The 24051-nt window shown below is 43.0% G+C and overlaps 1 protein-coding gene across 1 annotated transcript in view; it reads right to left on the bottom strand.

Moving 5' to 3' along the window:
- LOC128696420 (NACHT and WD repeat domain-containing protein 2) overlaps positions 1-24051 on the bottom strand; it is a 68346-nt gene that overhangs the window by 15530 nt on the left and 28765 nt on the right. The window contains exons 13-31 of the mRNA XM_070092430.1: positions 23721-23931; positions 18608-18709; positions 18088-18230; positions 17542-17688; positions 17131-17236; positions 16428-16600; positions 12624-12843; positions 11496-11708; positions 11099-11214; positions 10265-10462; positions 9018-9216; positions 8503-8636; positions 7475-7586; positions 6824-6930; positions 5717-5863; positions 5100-5238; positions 4661-4822; positions 3723-3926; positions 2415-2614 (exon numbers count right to left, since the gene is read on the bottom strand). Of these exons, the coding sequence (XP_069948531.1) occupies positions 2415-2614; positions 3723-3926; positions 4661-4822; positions 5100-5238; positions 5717-5863; positions 6824-6930; positions 7475-7586; positions 8503-8636; positions 9018-9216; positions 10265-10462; positions 11099-11214; positions 11496-11708; positions 12624-12843; positions 16428-16600; positions 17131-17236; positions 17542-17688; positions 18088-18230; positions 18608-18709; positions 23721-23931 (3033 nt within the window). The remainder of the gene's footprint in view (positions 1-2414; positions 2615-3722; positions 3927-4660; positions 4823-5099; positions 5239-5716; positions 5864-6823; positions 6931-7474; positions 7587-8502; positions 8637-9017; positions 9217-10264; positions 10463-11098; positions 11215-11495; positions 11709-12623; positions 12844-16427; positions 16601-17130; positions 17237-17541; positions 17689-18087; positions 18231-18607; positions 18710-23720; positions 23932-24051) is intronic.

The raw sequence follows: 24051 nt of genomic DNA, 5'->3' as shown, positions 1-24051 counted from the left end.
CCACATGGAGAAGACCCGGATCACCACATGGTGAAGACCCGGGTCACCACATGGAGAAGACCCGGGTCACCACATGGAGAAGACCCGGGTCACCACATGGAGAAGACCCGGATCACCACATGGTGAAGACCCGGGTCACCACATGGAGAAGACCCGGGTCACCACATGGAGAAGACCCGGGTCACCACATGGAGAAGACCCGGGTCACCACATTGAGAAAACCCGGGTCACCACATGGAGAAGACCCGGGTCACCACATGGAGAAGACCCGGGTCACCACTTGGAGAAGACCCGGGTCACCACATGGAGAAGACCCGGGTCACCACATTGAGAAAACCCGGGTCACCACATGGAGAAGACCCGGGTCACCACATGGAGAAGACCCGGGTCACCACTTGGAGAAGACCCGGGTCACCACATGGAGAAGACCCGGATCACCACATGGAGAAGACCCGGGTCACCACATGGAGAAGACCCGGGTCACCACTTGGAGAAGACCCGGGTCACCACATGGAGAAGACCCGGGTCACCACATGGAGAAGACCCGGATCACCACATGGAGAAGACCCAGGTCACCACTTGGAGAAGACCCGGGTCACCACATGGAGAAGACCCGGGTCACCACATGGAGAAGACCCGGATCACCACATGGAGAAGACCCGGATCACCACATGGAGAAGACCCGGGTCACCACATGGAGAAGACCCGGGTCACCACATGGAGAAGACCCGGGTCACCACATGGAGAAGACCCGGGTCACCACATGGAGAAGACCCGGGTCACCACATGGAGAAGACCCGGGTCACCACATGGAGAAGACCCGGGTCACCACATGGAGAAGACCCGGGTCACCACATGGAGAAGACCCGGGTCACCACATGGAGAAGACCCGGGTCACCACATGGAGAAGACCCGGGTCACCACATGGAGAAGACCCGGGTCACCACATGGAGAAGACCCGGGTCACCACATGGAGAAGACCCGGGTCACCACATGGAGAAGACCCGGGTCACCACATGGAGAAGACCCGGGTCACCACATGGAGAAGACCCGGGTCACCACATGGAGAAGACCCGGGTCACCACATGGAGAAGACCCGGGTCACCACATGGAGAAGACCCGGGTCACCACATGGAGAAGACCCGGGTCACCACATGGAGAAGACCCGGGTCACCACATGGAGAAGACCCGGGTCACCACATGGAGAAGACCCGGGTCACCACATGGAGAAGACCCGGGTCACCACATGGAGAAGACCCGGGTCACCACATGGAGAAGACCCGGGTCACCACATGGAGAAGACCCGGGTCACCACATGGAGAAGACCCGGGTCACCACATGGAGAAGACCCGGGTCACCACATGGAGAAGACCCGGATCACCACATGGAGAAGACCCGGGTCACCACATGGAGAAGACCCGGGTCACCACATGGAGAAGACCCGGGTCACCACATGGAGAAGACCCGGATCACCACATGGAGAAGACCCGGGTCACCACATGGAGAAGACCCGGATCACCACATGGAGAAGACCCGGGTCACCACTTGGAGAAGACCCGGGTCACCACATGGAGAAGACCCGGGTCACCACATGGAGAAGACCCGGGTCACCACATGGAGAAGACCCGGGTCACCACATGGAGAAGACCCGGGTCACGACCCGTCCTGGTCAACCTACTAGTACCTGTACAAAAAGACAAAGCCCACATGCCATAACTAGTACTAAATAGTTTGATAGTTTACAAGTACTAAGCCCGAAATGATTTACCAACAAGGGACATTTATTAAAATATTCATGACAATGTTTTCTCGTTACTGCAACCAATGTAACCAAACAAACTGGTCCATTGTAACCTACATGTACACTTTTGTGTAATCATTTTTCTCTGTTTAATTTAATTTACATATATAAAATAAAAGGTAGATCTGTGTTCAATTGTTGAATATGTATTGATCTTTTTAAGTAATATTAATATCAGTGAAAATCCGGTATTGACAATTTACTAGTCCCGATATCGAGTCTTCATTGAGAGGACAATGTTAGTGTGTAACTTGGTGTAAACATGTTTCCACACCATAACTATGCCCTAACTGCCTCGATGGGGCATAGTTACGATTCAATATGATAGCGAAACCCGACACATTCAACCAGACAAGGTTGAGTTATTAACTGACAATAATACGTTCCTTATGAGTGGTTAACATTACTCTCTACCGTGAAACTAGCGAGTGAGGCAAACTATTTACCCCAGGAATGAAAAGTTACAGAAATGTGGATGGATATGAACGTCAACTTTCCACTTTCGGATAGTAAGTAGGTTATCTGTGGGCTATTTACCTCTTTTATCAAGGATGAGCAACATGGGTTCACTATTTCCACTCAGTACTAGTGGCTACAAGAACTCGCTGTTTACCTGAAGACTCTGATGGTCTTGCGGCCACCATGGTAATAGAGGACGTACTCGTCGGTGCGAGTGAAGAGGCAGATAACAGAGAAGACGCCCTCGGCTACCCTGGGGATGAGCGTCCTGACGGAGGTACCGTGTCGGAGCTCCAGCAGTTCGAGGCCGCCTCGCGCAGGAGCAAACAGACCGTAGCGACCGTCCTTGGAAACCTACCACAAACACACGTACACACCTGGCTATAGCTTCATTATCCGCAAGTTACAACAGGAGGTGAAAATAAGAGAGAAACAACGTACAGAAAGGCTACAGACTTTAACACAAGAAAAAGGATAATAATAATAATAATAATAATAATAATAATAATAATCTTTATTTCTACAAGTACATGTACAAGGTATACAGGTCTAGATGGCATCAGTGACATACTACAATACAGCAAGCACCTTGTTCTACAGAGCATTTCGGGCAAATTAGGTCAATTTTGTCCCAGGATGCGACCCACACCAGTCCACTAACAACCAGATACCAATTTTATTGATAGTGAACAGGGGCAGCAGATGTCTTAAGGTAACACGTCCTAATGTTTTTACCTGTACCGGAGATCGAACCACGGACCTCAGTGTGTGAGCTGAGTTCGCTAGCTATCGAGCTACGGAAGACTTTATTCAAATTATTAATCCCCGAGAGTCAACGACCCAGGAAAGCTAAAGTGTTCGAAATGTTGTTCATACTTTGTACTTTTAATGTAATATATAGGAGGCCTGGTCACAGACCGGGCCGCGGGGGCGTTGACCCCCGGAACTCTCTCCAGGTAAACTCCAGGTAATGCTCTGAAAATTCACTTTTAACCCTTGATCGTGGAACTGGAATTAGTGAGAAACTCATATGTTACAATGTAAAGCTTCAAAATTCAAGGGTCGATGTTTCGAGAATTTGAGTCACAATAAAGACGCATTTACAACTTTAAGTCAAGGGACTGATTACCTTTTATCCAACCTTAGAGACTAATTGCCTTAATATTACCTCTCTGTTCTTTGACCGTCTCTAGTAATTATAATTGTGTGATTCGACTAATGAAGACTGCTGTTCGGGCGAAACGTTACGACCATAAAGATACCTAAGTGTTGCCCGTGTGTCTTATCAACTTCTCGGTACTAAATACTGCTTATAATATGAAGCATGAGGATAGTAAAATATGGAACGAATAAGGAAGACAAATCCTTTCACTATCTCACAAGTAAAGCGTAAATAAGAGAGTCCCTGAGTTGGAGCTGAACACTCACAAACTCACCAAGACAAACACAGCTAGTTACGTACCTTGCCTCCCCATTTGGGTATCGATCGCACAAACTTCTTTGTTCGTATGTCGACAATGTTGCCTTTATCCTGGTCGATGAGCGCCACCTGGGTTGGCTTGTTGGGTAGGGGCACTACCAAGTGAAAGTCCTTATATGCTGGGTACTTGAGTGGCATTTTGTGCACCAGTGTCCCCGTCCGGGCGTGGTATATCAACAACACGTCCTGTGAAAGCATTGACTGGAATCAGGTGAGTCTTTCATTAATAAGTAGCAGATTCTCACTTCTCTTCCGGCCGGCTTAACATTCCAGAGTGGATTCACCACCTAGTTTACACTTACTTGTGTAAATGAATGTCATTAAGCATTAATGGTTTCACTGCAACCTTCGCTATGACTCTCAACCTACAGTGGGCCTCCCTTCATTCATTTTACCTCCACGTCTATGCAGTGCCTCTGTATTATCACTGTGTATCTCTCTTTTCACTGTCCCTCCCTCCATTCACCGTCCCTCTCTTTATTCACCGTCCCTCCCTTTATTCACCGTCCCTCCCTTTATTCACCATCCCTCCCTTTATTCACTGTCCCTCCCTTCATTCGCCGTCCCTCCCTTCAGTCACTGTACACTTTACCTTAAAATATTAATTTAATTTCGTAATTCGTGCCACATTTTAAATTAAGACATAATTACGTTTCTAAGCTTCGTGTTATAAAGTTTTCACATCAGTTTTACAATCAACATATTCCTCAGTAAGCGTTGGATTTTTTCTTGAATATATTGTCTTGACTTACGTTTCGATTTAGAAATTATGCAGAGAACTGATCAAGGTTCCAGGACCGAAACGTTTTATAACAGACCACTGGTCTAAATAGTTTGATATATGGTTATTAAAACTTTCTAGGCCCCAAAACTGCCTAGGATCTAACACAACCTAGATGGTAGAACCCAGTTTTGCCCACCTTAAGACCGTCGACGGAAGGGATGACAAGGAAGAGACCGTCTGCCGTCACGGCTATCTGACGGAAGGATCGAACTGGATAGTCGAGCTCGTAAACTACCTGTCCGCACGGGATGGAACGAGTCACCAGGTGACACCACAGCTCACCTGACTCCATGGACACCTGGGAAGGTGAGAGAGAGAGAGAGGTTACTAAGGTGGCACTATGTCACCTGTCTTCATGGACGCCTGATAAGCAAAGATAGAAAGGGAACTGAGCTAATTTCGTTATGTAGCGAGTTATATATCCACCCTGACAGTGATGTGACGGTCTTGGACGAAGCCACATCAGCGTTGCTTTACCTGGAGACTGTTATTCTACGAAGTAACGCGCCCTGGAGAATCATGCTACGAAGTAACGCACCTTGGAGACTGTCATGCTACAGAGTAACGTAACGCACCTTGGAGACTGTGACACACTTGGTGTCGTCATCAAGCAGCAAGAGTTGTTGGACGTTCTTCTGCTCCGCCTTGAACACCACCGCCTCGGCCCGCACGTTCCAGATCAACACGTTCCCTGACTCCGTCGACACTATGTACCTGAGGCAGACACCACCAGCAGCAGTGAGAGAATTATGAAGGAGAGGGCACACGGAACGTAGATGATGAGGATGATGATGAAGTAATAATAGCGACGATGAAGCAAAGCGGCAAAGACGGACGAACGAAAAGAATTGTTAAGCAGGGTGAAATTAAAGCAAGGCACATAAAGCGAAGCGTTGTGGTAATAAATGAGCGGAATTAACTATAATGAAAGAGGGTAGAGGCCAGCATTATTCACGAATTGATCAATAAATACGGCAATAGATTAATTAACAGGACGTTGAAAGACGGCCAAAGGAACTGAAAAATAAAACTCAAAATCTGTCAGGAAAATGCACGAGCACACACACACACACACACACACACACACACACACACACACACACACACACACACACACACACACACACACACACACACACGCACAGTAACTACAAAAAAGCAATCAAAAAGGGCATGCTGTTGTCTTACCTACCTGCTGTTGCTGGTGATACCAGCGTGGGTGACAATAGCACCGAGGGGTGAATCTGCCAGCTTGCTCACTAGCTTCCCCAGACGAAGGTTCCAGATGCCCACACAGTTTCTCGTCACCGTTACAGCTATGGGTTTGTCAGCAGCCAAGCTGCCAACATCATTATTATTATTATAATCAAAAAGAAGCGCTAAGCCACAAGGGCTATACAGCGCTGCCAACATCAATATCTTGAAAACAGAGATCAAGACCCACAAGGTGTTTGAACCCATAATCTAAATATGTGTATGACACTGACTATTGTATATACCAGTATGATAGGGACTACTTTAATGGTTAATATCCGGTGTCTAACCCTCCCCAGTACCTTTTTTACGTGCATGCTTTATATTCAAAGAAAAATATTAAATCCAAAGGGGTCATACAACACCTATTGAATGGGAGTCAATAAGGTTTCATGCAAAGAAAGCGAGGGGCAACACCAATATCTTAGGTCAGAGTCCTTCGCCACCATCAAGGCTCCCCGTGACGGGTATGTGAACATAAACATAAGAGCAGAAAACTAAAGCAAGATTTTAGAATTGTAATCGTCAGCAAAGTATAATTAGCTCTCCATCAGAACAAATGAAAGTTCTGGTAACCAGGCACTGGGAAGAGGATACCCGAGGCAGCGTACAACCTAAGCTTGAAGGAACTATGTATCAGGCATGGAAGAAGCTACAACGAACAATGTAAATAAGGTCAGGCTAGAATGGAATGAACCAGGAACCCATATATGAATTCTATAAACCAAAATTAACCAAAGAAATATAAGAAAGATCTGGATATACGTAAACCAGACTAAACAGGCGACAGGAATGATAAACAAGAATAATGGATGTTAGATAGAAGACCCGAGACAATGTATCACCTGAGTACAGACAAAATCACGAGATTGAGTCAAGAGCCCGGAAGCGGACATGCTTAACCTGACTTGCGAAGTAAACGAACAGGGATATTCATCAAATGCCTATGATCAATCTTTGAGTATACAGACTCAGTGTGCAGTCACACCTTGGCAAAGCATATGACGGAGCTAGATAATATGTCCTCGCTCTTCGCTATCCTCACCTGATATCGTCGACTTGCAGCTCATGACGATCAATGACGTGCACTTGCTCGAAGATGTTGTTGATGTTCCACACTTTGACTGTCCTGTCCAGCGATGAAGTGATCACCTGAAGGAGAAGGAAGATGTTGCTTACCATAACTGTGTGTGTGTGTGTGTATGTGTCGAATGCTCCTCCCTGCAATGTAAGGGCAGACGCACTAAAATACACCAACTTCTATTTAGTAGTAGTAAATAATAATGTATTTTTTAAAAGAGAGATTAATAAACATATTATCTATCACTGTGAGCTAAGAACTACAGGTGTTGGAACTGCACTGATAATGAGCTAAAAAGGCACCAGGATCCGCTAGAGCTTTGGTGAGCGAGGATTATGAACAATCTAGATGGGAGAAGAAGACCTGAGTTGTAGGGAAGCGCGACAGTTATACTACAGGTGTGGCATAATTGTGTCAGGGTTTCAGGTCTGTATGCAAGGGGAAGTAAGAGAACCTGTTTGAAAGGGCAGTGTTCAATCTTTCAAGGGCCATGGAAAGACTAGTTTGTAAGACCCCTGCCTAGTAGAGTGCGTGCTAAAGATATAGCGATCAACATACTAGGCGGTGCTAGATGCATGCTAGAAAGGATGTGTTAGGAAGGTGCTTGTGACATACAGAGTTCCAGGAACCGACGACAAGTGCGACCATGTCGATGATGCGACCGAAGTGAGCATCAAGGACCTTGAGAAGCTCCTGAGTCTTCAGCTCCCACACGTAAAGACTCTTCCTGCAAGAAAACAAAAATAAAAAATTAATAATGAAATGAATAACATTTCTGAAGACTCTTCCTGATAAAAAAAAAATAAAAAAAATTAGCAATGAGATGAATAAGATCTTTGAATAAACAGCGCATTAAATAAGCCACAGTAATATCACTAGAAATTTAATACACAAATACAAAAAGTTTGAAAATATACTCCCCGGAAATGTCTAGGCCACAAGGTGGACAGTTTTAATAATACGCGAACACCAAAGAGGTGAGTCAAAACTGTCAACTGTATGAATCATATTGATACAGTCAGAAGAGTGGAATACAAGGGTAACATACGACGCCAGCTTGTTGCTTGTCCTGAGCGAGTCAGCAGTTTTGTCCTGTGACTGATTAATCAATTGTTATGACACCAGAATATTTCGGTAATGATGTCTGTATAAGGTAACGACAGTATGTAAGGCTATGCAAAATACCAGTGAATCTCAAAGTATAAACAACGAAAGGTTTACATCTATCGGTGTCTTCACACCGAGTTTATATCTCAGCATTAAAACACTTCAGGTTTGCTTAAATTTCTAGTTTAGGGATCAGTCATAATTGTGATGTGTCTTTAAGCACGGATGAAATAAAGCCTTAATGACCAGTTTGCAGTAAATTGGCTTTAAGCCTTAAGAGGCCAGGGATAGAAACTGCTGCTTCACAGTTAAACACTGGCTTACCTCAGCCAACTTTTGGTTCCAGGCATCAATCATATTAAAAAATGGGAAGAACACTTTGGCCTTTTCCACTAATCTGATTTGCGATAATTTATGATCTGTGTTGTAGATGATCCTTACCATCACTTCACCATCGACCTGGTCCCACCCAACCCACCACCCACTTGGTCGCACCGCTCCAACACCCACCCGGTTCTACCCACTCCAACACCCACCTGACTCCGGCGACGGCGTACTTGTATCCCTTGGAGAGAACGCAAGAGTTGGATTTGAGGAGCTGCGTGGAGATGTTCCTGATGCCATGAGGGAGTTTCAACGTCCACGCCTCGCCTGCCTCCACCTCCCACACCTGCAAGCAACCCACAACTGACCTACTGATTGTTAATACAAACAAGACGACGTTTCGTACCGTCATGAACCAATATCAAAGTTGAGGACGGACCGAAACAGTCTAAGGCAAATATAAACAAACCTGCAACTGAATATACAGATACATAAATAGACATAACTTATACATTCGAGCAACACGTCATTATTTAATAATTTTAAGTGCAACACAAAAGCATAAGTTAACCATAACATTTTATTCTAGTAGTTGGGATAAGTCACCTTAGTGTGCGTTGATCTTGTGTTTTCAAACGTACTCTTGGGAGGAGGGGATTATTATTATTATTATTATTATTATTATTATTATTATTATTATTATTATTATTATTATTATTAGACTCACCTGGAAGCCCATCATGAAGGTACCGATGAGATGTTTCTGGTCGTCACTGAGGTGTAGCATCAGCAGCTTGTGGTCGTTGGGAGCTACGACCCGCTCTAGCGTCCAGCACGAGTCGTCGCGACGGAACAAGCACACGTCGTCTCCGTAGTCATGCGTGCAGCAGTACAACCAACGACGACACTTGCTCCAGGTCATCACACTGTAGAGGAGGGTTAGTATATAAAGTAAAAGGACACAAGTGCAACTAATGTGACATTTATTGTGGCAACGTTGCCACAATAAATGTCACATTAGTTGCACTTGTGTCCTTTTACTTTACATATTGTCGGTAATTCTACCAACTTTATTACAGGGTTAGTATAGCCGTGTTTGAAGAACCTTTTGTCGTCATTGACAGGTTGATAAATGAGACTCCTGTGCAACATTTGAGTATCTTTATTCTGGAAACATTTCTCCAGCCAGTGGCTTCTTCAGTTCAGTACAGAGAAAGGTGGAAGACGAAGAGGAGTTTGAGATAATGAGTCCCTTAGCCTGGAGTCGATGTTTTCATTCCACCAAGAATGATGTACTGAACACATCGACTCCAGGCTGAGCGACTGATTACCTCTAGCTCATCCTTGTGTTCCATCTTTCTCTGTACTGGACTGAAGAAGCCGCTGGCTGACGAAATGTTTCCATAATAAAGATACCCAAATGTTGCACAAGAGTCTCATTTTACATTATCATCGAGACGCCAGCCTTGCACCTCACCTGTTCACTGCAGGTATACTCATTCTACCCAGTTGGCCACACTAAAGTTTGACTAGACCCCTGCTAGGCGAAAAGTAACTCAAACGTTGCATACATGTTTATTTACTTAAATAACATTGTTGCAGCCTCTGCTTGCACATTCTCATGTCGCTTATTTACTCGTGTTTCGAGTACTACGGTAGCCTTGGCTGTTGTACTTTACTAAATCTAAACGACCATGTAGCTAACTCAGCGCAGTGGGTAGCGGACACCTGATTATCCAGTAATAACATTAACAACGTCAGTAATCAATGATCACCTACATCTAAAATATTCTGCAACTTGCAGACAAATGGCGTAAATCCGACAAAAAGGTGAAAAAAGACAATTGCAAAGAGAAAGTTCATTGAGGTGTCTCGCCTGTGAACAGGTGCCTGCAGTCAGTGAATGAACACCCTTCCACAGGTGTCTTCAGTCAGGCCTTTTTCACTGTTTTGCAACTGTTTTGCCGTGTTTACCTGTGAAAGTCGAGGTTGGGGAAGGTGGTGTCCCCGACGACGGTATGGATAAGTAGGTCCTTATTGTCGAAGTCTCCTGACCAACAGACAAGGCTGTAGTCCTTGGGACTCTTGAAGTCTATGAAGAGGATTGGCTTGTCCACCGGCGACGACACTCGTTCTCGCTCTTCTCCTCTCAGTGTGTACAACACCCATGATCTAAGGAGGAAAATGTACACAGTGGAGTTGGAAAAAAACAAAATGCAAACACTAGGACATTTTATTGGAAATGTTTTAGTCCTGGGACCTCGGCCATTCCATGGTCCCAAGACTGAAATGTTACCTTCATGACCTGTGGGAAACTGACATAGTGTCATGCATAACTCGTAGGAGACGTGCACCTAGTGACGTACACATAGTGACGTACACATAGTGACGTACACATAGTGACGTACGCTCACGACCCACATGAAGCGTGCACATCTTCAAATACACTCACAGCCTGCAAAGTATGTGTCTATACACACACATACAACCACATACACACTTCAGTACAACCACATGCACAATTCAGTAAAACCACATAGAAACTCCAGTACAACCACACACACACTCCAGTACAACCACACACACACTACAGTACAACCACATACACACTGCAGTACAACCACATACACACTCCAGTACAACCACATACACACTCCAGTACAACCACATACACACTCCAGTACAACCACATACACACTCCAGTACAACCATATACACACTCCAGTACAACCATATACACACTTATACACATAATCGATTAGTAATATCAGAAATTGTGCTATTTGACACTGTAGTCTACAGACTGACCTGTCTCCGTGTATGAGAGCGCACGAGTCTGAGAGGAGACTACCGATCACTTTCTGCCCTGGGAGAGGATTCTCCAGCAGGAAGAACTCACTCGTCAACATGTTGAGTAACACCGTCTGAACCCAAGGTGAGAAGAAGGAGATGTAATGTTCTGTTTGTGTGTTACAGAGAGAGGAAAAAGAGAGAGGGTCCGGTGACGGAGCTCTTGAGACACACACACAGAGAGAGAGAGAGAGAGAGAGAGAGAGAGAGAGAGAGAGAGAGAGAGAGAGAGAGAGAGAGAGAGAGAGAGAGAGAGAGAGACGAAGACATAAATGTTTAAGGTATCATAGTTTTTTTTTTTTTACCAAAACAGTATTTATGCATGAGTCGATTAACTTGCTTGTGCGTCATTCACCTGGCTGTTATTGGTGTGAGCGATTGAGTACTTGTTGTCTGGGGAAAGCACCAGGTCCTGCATTATGCCTTCAATTCCTGGCACCACCTCCCTGGTCAGGTCAGAGGTCGATAGGTCCCAGGTGATGAACTTGTTAGAGACGCTGACGATGTAGCGCAGGTCGTGGGTCAGTCGGAAGCCGAAGACAGCAAACTGGTGACCCTCTAGCGAATACTGAAACACATCAACAATCAGGGGTCAGTGGAGTGACCACTGAGGTCAGAGGTCAAAAGTTAAGGGAGTGACATTGAAATCAGAGGTTAGATAAATGGAGCTGAAATCCGTGTGGGAAATACAATTCTGCTTTCACAAGTATTCACTGAAGATATATAAGCCTATAAATTTAGTGACTGACAAGTGATAAATAGAGGCTTGATCATGGACCGAGTCGCGGGGGCGCTGACCCCGGAACACCCTCCAGGTAGACTCCAGGTAAGTGACGGTAAATTGATTTTCTTTACAGGAACATCAAAAATTTCTATGGTGATGGTCAGCAATAATAAAAAATCATACGTTATAATATTTTTTTTTTCTGCTCAAAATAATTCACATTCGACATTTACATGACTGAAATCAATATTAGGAGAATTATGTTGTCAAAATTTGGAGAGAAAAAATACTATATAGAAAACTTCAAAAGTTCTATCACGAAAAAAATTATAGAAATCCCTGATTTAATAAATATTTCAAAAATCATAAGATGAATTGACTATTCCTAATGTAACTTCGTAATTCTGTATTTTTAACATATACTTTTTCTGACGTGATTACTTAATCGTGAACTTGTGTGTCTTTAAGTTCACGATGTAATAGTTCAACTGGCTTCTTTGATTAAATAATGGGAATAAATTTGAGTTATACAAGAAAGAATGTGATATTATGAAATATGTCTTAACATAACGACAGATATTTGAAATAAAATCAGTTAAGAAATGCGTGCAAAACATTTGGGAATTTAGAAATCTTATACGACAAATTTATATTGTTAGACAGGACACCACGAGCATTATTCCTATGAGGAATTCCAAAAAGAAACACACACACAGACATATACACTCAAATGTAAACACGCGTACACACGACTATCACCTTGAGGGGACCTCCAGGTGTGTGGCTACAGTGGTAGGAAGGAAGAAGACCACAGTGTTCGATGCCCTCTGCGTCACACTGTTCCAGGAGGCTCTTCACGTGTGGATTGGCCTCCATCTCCGGCAGAAGACGACCTATGAGCTGCGGTGCCAGCATATCCGGGTACTGTGAGAGGATGGCGCCTCCCAGCCTCAAGGCATCAGCCACCAGCATCAATTCCCTGCAGCAGTCGTGGAGTGATGGGACGCAGGTAATGATGGACGTAAAAAAGCCAGAGGTAATGAGTTACTGAGAACTAATCTAGTAACTTCACACACGCAAGACCAACACTAACTTCGTCAGGCAATATTTGTGTAAAGTCACGTCTGTGAAATTGTGTTCGCTCGTGACTAAGCAGCCTTAGTGGTGGTTTATCTTTGTGAAGTCACCAGTCCGATGGTCGGTACTTCTGACACAATGTTACTTTTACGATTGTAAGAAATCTCAGTCCAGGTAAGGAGGGACGTGATGTGAGGGAGAATCGAATAGGATGTAAAGGGACTGACTGAGGCTAGTGGGATGTGAACATAGAAGAGGTGAGTGTTACACCTCTCAACACTAACAACCCGCTATGGACTCTGTTCTCGGACTCACAAACAAAGCTACCACTAATCTGTGTGGTTAAAAAATTCCAGTTAGTTTCTTAAAGCTTCAGTTGTGTAGTCTATTTCTATATATCTATGTGTAGCAAGGCAAGTAAATCATTACGGTAATGATGAATTAGCTATCAGTTTCTATAATGGCTCTTTTAGATCCTTTATTTACATTATTAGACGTATACAATTGTACAAGCAAAATAAATTTATCAAGACGTAGTTATCTAGAACTACTGTTTGGCTTAAGGAAATCTTGAAGGAATGAGTTATCCTACCTACGCCAAGGACCTTCCAGGTGTTAGGAGGTCAGAGATGCTGAAGGGAAGCTATACTTGTGTGACTGCGTGACGAGAGAAAATATAAAATGAAACAGTCATAACATTATCCAGATTTCATCTCAGTACTGATGGTGAGTCTGGATATTCAAGTGTGTATTAGAGATCAGCAGAACTGTATACGACTGATCCAAGAAAAGTAGCAGTGAGCTGGAAACTTTCGTACTGCAACTAGTCAGAGTGAGGCAGTAGTGGAGTCCACCGTCGTCGCAGCCTGGATGGTCAGATCAAGGCAGATATTGTTATGGAGCTTAACCTAACCCCAACCTCAAATGTGATTGGTCAGATGAAGCGCCACAAACCCTACTTTAAATCGTCACGATAAAGCAGCAGTTTGGATAATTCACTCTTTGATGAGCTTTACTGAAGAAAAAAAAGATAAGACCTTGCGTTATAGAGAAAAATATAAATAGAGGCTGCAGTGTGATAGCAAGTGGTCAACGATGATGTCTGGTACTCGTTAACCCTAGGTGGGCTAGCTGGCACTGGCACCTCCTGGGGTGGAGCAGTGTACTGCGCTTGTGTGGTGAGGGCACTGCACTTGTGTGGGCAGGCCTGAGAGTCAGTATGTACTGGGTGTCCACTGCAGGAGGGAGACTGCAGGTAATCAGTGTGCGGGAAATACAGAATGAAGAGCGTCCCTTCTGAGGACGTAGCGAGAAGAACCAAAGTCTGCAGAGGAGTGGAAATCTTGGGTTTTTCAAGTGCAGAGAACAAGATGTTGAAAGAGATCTAAAATTAGTTCATGTAGACAAATACAGAGAGTTGAGATTAAAGATCAGAAAACTGTTCAGGTCAAAGAAGAACACTAAGTGTAAAAGTACTAGAACTTGACAAAAAGAATGAGTGACCAGAGTGCAGTTGATGTAAACCTCTTCAGAGAGCTGAGAGAAATACAGTCTCGGCAACTGATAACGAGAGAGAGAGGGTAAAGGGAAAGAGAGATGGAACATATTCATGTCCAAGGAAGAAGGAAACAGTACGATATATAAAAAAAAGGAAAGAGACAAGATAAATTTGAAAAATTAGTCTGTTAGAATGCTAGAGACAACACCAGCAATGTCTTCGCACAGGAGAACGAAAAGTTTGAGGGTCAGGTCTGGGGTTTGTCTGGAGCGAGACACATCATCGGAAGAACTAGAAATCTTAAAAGGGGAGCACATGACCGAAACAGATAGCCAAGATAGATAGCCAAGACAGGTGGCTAAAGTAAATAGCCAAGTCAGATAGCCAAGAGAGGTAGAAGGAAATAACGAATATCACTCGTGAAAACAAAGAGTGAACATGCACTGAGCTTCATGAAGAACATCTGGATGGCATAAAAAAGGGATGCTCAGGAGAGCTGACCAATAGAGTTTTATTGGCCAGAAGTGGCAAGTGTGTGAGTGTCAGTGGCCATGAAAGGTGACAAGTGTGAGGGCCACACAGAGAGGCCATGAGAGGTGACAAGTGTGAGGGCCACACAGGCCATGAGAGGTGACAAGTGAGGGCCACACAGAGGCCAGACACGAGCAACACACCAAACATACACTACCTTTTCCTACGCATGGTGCTTTCACTGTTGGAAAATTATTATTTAAAAAGAATCTCATTAGATGGAATCATTATTTAAATTAAGCATTAATTAAAGTACCTTTATTTATCCGTCTTTAATTATCTTCTTGAGATGATAATTAAAAGCATGCAGTTTATGTAGCAAAATTATTGCAAAATTTTGTATTTATATATAAAATGTATATAAAACTTCTGTAGTTTATTGAAGATTATTTATTTTACACTAAAAATAATAAAAAGTTAATTTCTGTAGATATGTCTTGTGGATTTTTTAAACCAGCCCGGTCAAAAAAAAAATCTGAAAATATTTTTTTTTTCTAAAAATTATCTTATGGACTGAAAGATATATTTCTATTAATTAATACAGTATGAATATTTTTCAACCAAACTAACATAGCGGTCTAACCTAATCCAAATTAATCTCGCTAAAATTTACGTAAAACATACAGATAAAATATCACCCAACATAGATTAGTCTGAAGTCAATTAAAGATATGTATTACCAGTGAAATATATTGGTTTTGTGATTTGGCAGATTGGTTTTGGCGGTTTAGGCTTGGTTTTACTGATAAAACGAACTTTGCTGACTAAGTGGGGAAGTTCTTGCTTTAAAAAAAACATTGAGACTTGTGAAAAACATTACGACCTGTGAAAAACATTACGACCTGTGAAAAACATTACGACCTGTGAAAAACATTACGACCTGTGTAAAGCATCACGACCTGTGTAAAGCATCACGACCTGTGTAAAGCATCACGACCTGTGTAAAGCATCACGACCTGTGTAAAGCATCACGACCTGTGTAAAGCATCACGACCTGTGTAAAGCATTACGACCTGTGTGGGTAACAACACTTCGTTAGGACACAACAGACACTCCTCCCTTCCTCTCCCTCACCCCCCCCCACCGCATCACTGCTGCCACAATCACCACTACACTGACCTCATTACCACCAGTGCAGCCACCATTACCACCGCCACCAGTACTACTAGCCACTATCTCCATTACAGTACCAACTAATATGACAATTGTAGTCACTTTCACCACCGTTACAGCTACTACCACCATCATCCTCACTACCACTACTACAATCACCATCATTACAACCACCACCACAACAAATACATCACTTTCCCCACAGGCAACTGCCACAAGAAATACAAATAACTCTCACCCAGTGCACCACAAACTGCCATAACATAACTACGCCACTACAAACTACCTCAACATCTAAGCCACCATATTCCTCAGCAAGTACATTAACTTCTCTCTGGCTTCACCTGATCTGGTCCCTGTCATCGATGTGGGTCGAAGCATCTTCGAAGTCAGAGAGCACTGCCTGCAGGGGACACGAACAGAGCTTGGCGTGTAGCCACTGGTAACTGAAGAGCACATGCTGGTACAAGTCTTCAAACCTCCTCGCTCGCACCAGATGGAATGGAAGCTCTCCGAACTGTGTGAGAGAGGACGGTAAAGCATAAAGAATATGTGTTGAGTGTATTGAGTGAGAAGGGTCTGGGTTTGACTAGTACCTGAGGTACTGAAGCAAATTCTTGGATAGCTTTGGCAAAAGGTTGGACAAGTGGGTGGGTGGGAATGGTTGGTTTTGAGAAGGATCTGCCTTGTTTGGGCCAGTAGGACTGCTGCAATGTTTCTCCATTCTCATGTTCCTATGTTCAAAGAGGGAATCAAGTCTCAGCGCCTGACCCTGCATGACCCTTGTCATGCAGGGTCATGCATGACCCTTGCCATGCATGACCCCCGTCTCTTAACCGCAAACGGCAGGTGAGTGAGGTGATTGAAAAAAGGGTTCAGGCAAGGAAATCATAATGGTGTTGAAGGTTTGCAACACACACTCTCTCGCCCTTTCCTTAAGGTTAAACATGGCAACCTCGACTTCCATGCTGTAACAAAATTATTTTCGGCACTAGTAGTTGTAATGGCCAATTATCATTAGTCCATAGTTGATGGGAGCAAACTGACCTTCCTGAGGTTGTATCTGGTAACCTTTCCCTCCTTGTTGTAAAAGACGAGAGGCTGCGGAGGGACCTTCCTGTCTGCCAGACCTTCCTTGCTCTTCAAGTTGAATCTGAAGCGACACAACTTGATGGTAAAATTGCTGGTAGTTGACGGAGGTGAGGGCGATGGTAATAATGAGTCAGAATTTTAAGTTAAATGGGAAAATATTTACGGTACCAAGAAATCTAATATATAGATGCCAAATTAGTAAACAATGAGGGAGAGAACAGGAAGAGAGACAGAACAAGAAAAATGAAAGGAACTGTCGATAAAAACTCAAACATTTATTCTCTTCTGTCTGTCTGTTTCTCTCTCTCTCTCTCTCTCTCTCTCTCTCTCTCTCTCTCTCTCTCTCTCTCTCTCTCTGGCACTGACCTATGCCTCTGTATCTCGGTGTACTTAAAGGGTTTGGGCACACCTCCTCCCCACATGCCCAGGAAGTAGTCAGCTATCATAGAGTAGAAGTACATAGCTAAGTTCTGGTTGGTGAAGTAACGCTTCCTCGCCGCCTCGTTGAACTGCCTGAACGAGAAATGAACACACGTTAGTGTTCACAACATGAACACCGTGAACTCAAAATTCACAAGATGGGCACCGTCACGTCAGTGTTTAAACCGTGAACACCGTCAAGTCAGTGCTCATACAGCTGAACACGGTAGTATCAATGTTTACATTAACATTAATAAATAGAATAACACTTTTGTAAGCGGCAATCCCTAGTAGGATGCCGCTTACAAAAGTCGGCCAAAATCCATAAACCTATTTACTTCTGGGTAAATACGGGAAGCAGGTGTAAAAAAGACTTACTGTCACGTCTCGACCCCCATCCTCCCCATGGAATCGAAACGGGAATCTTTTGATAGTGAGCTGAACTCTCCAGCACCGAAGTATATGTTAAACTTGCAGACGTGAGAACCTTACCTGTGGTACCAATTGAGGACGGAGACGCCATCAGCCTCGCAGTCGGAGAGGTAGTTTGGCAAGTCATTCCTGATCCTGGTCCAGAGGAGGGGCGGGATGCGGCGTACCGGGGGCATGTGGTACTGGTACACGTCGTCCAGTACCTGAAGAAACATAAGAATGTAAGAAAGGAGGAAGACTGCAGCAGGCCTACTGGCCTGGTAGTGGCATTAGTAATGGTTAAGTTAATAGTATTAGTAGTATTTGTAATCTAATAGTAATAATTGTAGCCTCAGCTGCAGTAATAGGTGTAGTAATAAGAGTAAGGGTTACATTATTAGTAGTAGTTGTAGTGAGATTAGCAGTAATAGTGTAGTAGTAGAAGCAGCAGTAGCAGTAGTAGCAACAGTAGCAGCAGTAGCAGTAGTAGCAACAGTAGAAGCAGGAGCCATGGTAGTATTATTAATCACAGCAGTAGTATCGGACGCAGTGTAAGAGTAGTAGTAATGACAGAGATCACAACAAGTGTAGGGAGTAGCACCTTATCATCGAGGGAGATAAGATCCTCCAGCTCAGACTCGGAGAGGCCGTTCTTGCTGGCGGTGATGTAGGCGAGGGCGTGAGACACCAGCAGACGCCCGTGCTGTGGAAGTGACACCTCTTCGTTATTATTTCGAAACAGTGAAGCCGCGTATGTGTACTTTATGCCACAGCCGGCCCACAACACTATACTTCCGTTTGGGATGTCAGAGGATAGAAGCTCTTGGTTGGTAGAGCGCTCAGCTCACACACTGAGGTCCGTGGTTGGATCCCCGGTACGGGTGGAACACGTCCAGTGTTCCACCCGTACCTAGCAGTGTCTACCTACTGAGGCTCGCAGGACCCTATGTCTAGCCCTTATTCAATGTCATTTGGACTACGCTTGTTCTTCATGGTACTCTGCCTTGACAGAAAAAAACTGAAAGATAGACTGCAAATCACCCAGAACAAAATGGTAAGATTCATCCTGGACCTGGGTCTAAGAGAACATGTAGGCCAGGATGAATTACAACAATTGGATATGCTGAATAATGAAGACAGAGTAAAACAACTGAAGTTAAATCAAGTTTATAAAATTGCTCACAAACAGTGTCCAGAAAATCTTGCTGCTAATTTAGTCAAGGCTGGGAACTAAAGCAGTCATAGTACTAGGGGGAGAGAGCACAACTTTGCAGTACCCACAGTCAGCGGCCAGGCTTCAAACATCTTTTATTGTACAGCAATAAAGGAATGGAACAGACTGTCTGCACATGCCAAAGCCAGTCATAGCATGAAGCAGTTCAAGAAGAGAGTCAAAAGGTGCCTAGTGAATGTAACGACAGAAAGGAAGAAGAATGATTTTTTATTTTATTAGAGAAAAAACATGTAGATGTAAATAACTATTTAGCTTATAGTATAATAATAAGATATCTCCTACATTGTATAATAATAAGATATTAAAAGGACCCCAATGGAAATAAGTCACTTTGTCTTTTTTGGGGTTATCTTAGTTTCTCTACATACATGTTGCTATGTATGATAATCCATGTGTATTGTGTATACCTGAATAAACTTACTAGGTACCTGGGTGTTAGTCGACTGGTGTGGGTAGCATTCTAGGGGCAAAGTTAACCTAAGTTGCCCGAAATGCTCTGCATAACCAGGGACTTTCTATATATTATGACACCCAGGTCCGTATATGTTATATCAAGTACTTGTAGAAATAAAGATTATTATTATTATTATTATTATTATTATTATTATTATTATTATTATTATTATTATTATTTTAACAAGTCGGCCGTCTCCCACCGAGGCAGGGTGACCCAAAAAAGAAAGAAAATCCCCAAAAAGAAAATGCTTTCATCATCATTCAACACTTTCACCACACTCACACATAATCACTGTTTTTGCAGAGGTGCTCAGAATACAACAGTTTAGAAGCATATACGTATAAAGATACACAACATATCCCTCCAAACTGCCAATATCCCAAACTCCTCCTTTAAAGTGCAGGCATTGTACTTCCCATTTCCAGGACTCAAGTCCGACTATATGAAAATAACCGGTTTCCCTGAATCCCTTCACTAAATATTACCCTGCTCACACTCCAACAGATCGTCAGGTCCCAAGTACCATTCGTCTCCATTCACTCCTATCTAACACGCTCAAGCACGCTTGCTGGAAGTCCAAGCCCCTTGCCCACAAAACCTCCTTTACCCCCTCTCTCCAACCCTTTCGAGGACGACCCCTACCCCGCCTTCCTTCCCCTATAGATTTATATGCTTTCCATGTCATTCTACTTTGATCCATTCTCTCTAAATGACCAAACCACCTCAACAACCCCTCTTCTGCCCTCTGGCTAATACTTTTATTAACTCCACACCTTTTCCTAATTTCCACACTCCGAATTTTCTGCATAATATTTACACCACACCACTTAGACAGGACATCTCCACTGCCTCCAACCGTCTCCTCGCTGCTGCATTTACCACCCAAGCTTCACACCCATATAAGAGTGTTGGTACTACTATACTTTCATACATTCCCTTCTTTGCCTCCATAGATAACGTTTCTTGACTCCACATATACCTCAATGCACCACTCACCTTTTTTCCCTCATCAATTCTATGATTAACCTCATCCTTCATAAATCCATCCGCCGACACGTCAACTCCCAAGTATCTGAAAACATTCACTTCTTCCATACTCCTCCTCCCCAATTTGATATCCAATTTTTCTTTATCTAAATCATTTGATACCCTCATCACCTTACTCTTTTCTATGTTCACTTTCAACTTTCTACCTTTACACACGAACCCAAACTCATCCACTAACCTTTGCAATTTTTCTTTAGAATCTCCCATAAGCACAGTATCATCAGCAAAAAGTAACTGTGTTAATTCCCATTTTGAATTTGATTCCCCAAAATTTAATCCCACCCCTCTCCCGAACACCCTAGCATTTACTTCTTTTACAACCCCATCTATAAATATATTAAACAACCATGGTGACATTACACATCCCTGTCTAAGACCTACTTTTACCGGGAAGTAGTCTGCCTCTCTTCTACACACCCTAACATGAGCCTCACTATCCTCATAAAAACTCTTTACAGCATTTAATAACTTACCACCTATTCCATATACTTGCAACATCTACCACATTGCTCCCCTATCCACTCTATCATATGCCTTTTCTAAATCCATAAATGCAATAAAAACTTCCCTACCTTTATCTAAATACTGTTCACATATATGCTTCAATGTAAACACTTGATCTACACATCCCCTACCCACTCTGAAACCTCCTTGCTCATCCGCAATCCTACTTTCTGTCTTACCTCTAATTCTTTCAATTATAACCCTACCGTACACTTTTCCTGGTATACTCAATAAACTTATTCCTCTATAATTTTTACAATCTCTTTTGTCCCCTTTCCCTTTATATAAAGGGACTATGCATGCTCTCCGCCAATCCCTAGGTACCTTCCCCTCTTTCATACATTTATTAAACAAAAGTACCAACCAATCCAACACTATATCCCCCCCCCCCTGTTTTTAACATTTCTGTCATGATCCCATCAGTTCCAGCTGCTTGACCCCCTTTCATTCTACGTAATGCCTCGCGTACCTCCCCTACACTTACATTCTGCTCTTCTTCACTCCTAAAAGATGGTATACCTCCCTGACCAGTGCTTTCCCTAGGCTTTCTTAACTTGTTTAACTCACTCCAAATTTTTTTCTTATTTTCATTAAAATTTCTTGACAGTGCCTCTCCCACTCTATCATCTGCTCTCCTTTTGCACTCTCTCACCACTCTCTTCACCTTTCTTTTACTCTCCATATACTCTGCTCTTCTTATAACACTTCTGCTTTGTAAAAACCTCTCATAAGCTAACTTTTTCTCATTTATCACACCCTTTACTTCATCATTCCACCAATCACTCCTCTTTCCACTTGCCCCCACCCTCCTATAACCACAAACTTCTGCCCCACATTCTAATACTGCATTTTTAAAACTATTCCAACCCTCTTCAACCCTCCCACTACTCATCTTTGCACTAGCCCACCTTTCTGCCAACAGTCGCTTATATCTCCCCCGAACTTCCTCCTCCCTTAGTTTATACACTTTCACCTCCCTCTTACTTGTTGTTGCCACCTTCCTCTTTTCCCATCTACCTCTTACTCTACAACTAAATAATGATCCGATATATCAGTTGCCCCTCTATAAACATGTACATCCTGGAGCCTACCCATCAACCTTTTATCCACCAATACATAATCTAACAAACTACTTTCATTATGTGCTACATCATACCTTGTATATTTATTTATCCTCTTTTTCATAAAATATGTATTACTTATTACCAAATCTCTTTCTACACATAGCTCAATTAAAGGCTCCCCATTTACATTTACCCCTGGCACCCCAAATTTACCTACTACTCCCTCCCTAACATTTTTACCCACTTTAGCATTGAAATCCCCAACCACCATTACTCTCACACTTGATTCAAAACTCCCCACGCATTCACTCAACATTTCCCAGAATCTCTCTCTCTCCTCTACACTTCTTTCTTCTCCAGGTGCATACAAGCTTATTATAACCCACTTTTCACATCCAATCTTTATTTTACTCCACATAATCCTTGAATTAATACATTTATAGTCCCTCTTTTCCTGCCATAGCTTATCCTTCAACATAATTGCTACTCCTTCTTTAGCTCTAACTCTATTTGAAACCCCTGACGTAATCCCATTTATTCCTCTCCACTGAAACTCTCCCACCCCCTTCAGCTTTGTTTCACTTAAAGCCAGGACATCCAGCTTCATATTATTATGTTTATGTTTATTATTACATAGTCTTCATCTTTTCCATTCACCATTTTTCTTTCCTTTATCCTTTATGGTTGTGCATTTAGATATATATTATTTCTTTGTGTAACTGCAAAATTAAGTTTTGTTTACTTTTAGTAACTGCTAAAAAAAAGGCAGGGGAATATTTTGCAGTAAGTTTATTTAGGTACAGGTACACCCCCCTCCCCCCCCCCAATGGAAATAAGTCACTTTTTCTAACTTTCCTGGATTATCCTAAGTAATCTACACACACGCTGCTATGTATGATAATTTATTTAACTGTATTTATGTGTACCTGTACCTGAACTTACTTAAGTACAATTATCATACATACTAACATATGTGTAAATTACCTATGATAGCCCATGTTTCCTAACACCTGGTGTGAGTTGCATCATGGCAAAGAGAATTAAAGAAACTAAGTGGTAAAAACTTGTATTTGTGTTCACAGTGATGCCTATGATAACCCAGGAATAATTATCTTCGACATGGAAGAAATAATCCATCACAGCTGAATTTCTGTAATGTTCGTACAAGATGCACTTTTGCAAATTCCTTATATGTAAAACATTTTGAATGATTAGGTAAACGAAAATGAAGTCCAACTATCAATCACCTATTTTCTTACTAATAGTAAGCAAATAAAACTACTAAAATAACTAAGTTACCCATAAAATACTATTTTCTACGGAAAATACACTAAAGAATACGACTATAAATTTCAAGACTAACTGAAAAAATTTCTAGAGGCTGACACTTGTTTGCCGAGATACAGACCTTGACCTCGACTTTAGAGAAGAGCATCATGATGGAGTCCATGACATTAGAAGCGAGGTAGGTGTCCTGGGGCTTGCTGTAGCTCTTCCAGCGGCAGATCTCTGCGAAGACCAGCTTGACGAATATAGGGAGGGAGCAGCGGGAGATGGCGTTGCTCACCACTCGCCACTGGTAGTTGTTGAGGTCCCTGGCGGCTGTGTTCATCCACCTCCTGCCAACACACACAGCTGCACGCTCAAATACATAACTACAAAATAATCTATTATGATAGCATATCTTATCCAGTTGTACGTGAGTGGTATACAATACCGTCAAGATGATGAATTAGACA

This window comes from Cherax quadricarinatus, chromosome 39 (genome assembly GCF_038502225.1).
Source record: "Cherax quadricarinatus isolate ZL_2023a chromosome 39, ASM3850222v1, whole genome shotgun sequence".
NCBI classification, from domain to species: domain Eukaryota; kingdom Metazoa; phylum Arthropoda; class Malacostraca; order Decapoda; family Parastacidae; genus Cherax; species Cherax quadricarinatus.
Note: the sequence above shows the minus strand (reverse complement) of the source record. Positions and strands in the feature narration are given on the sequence as shown.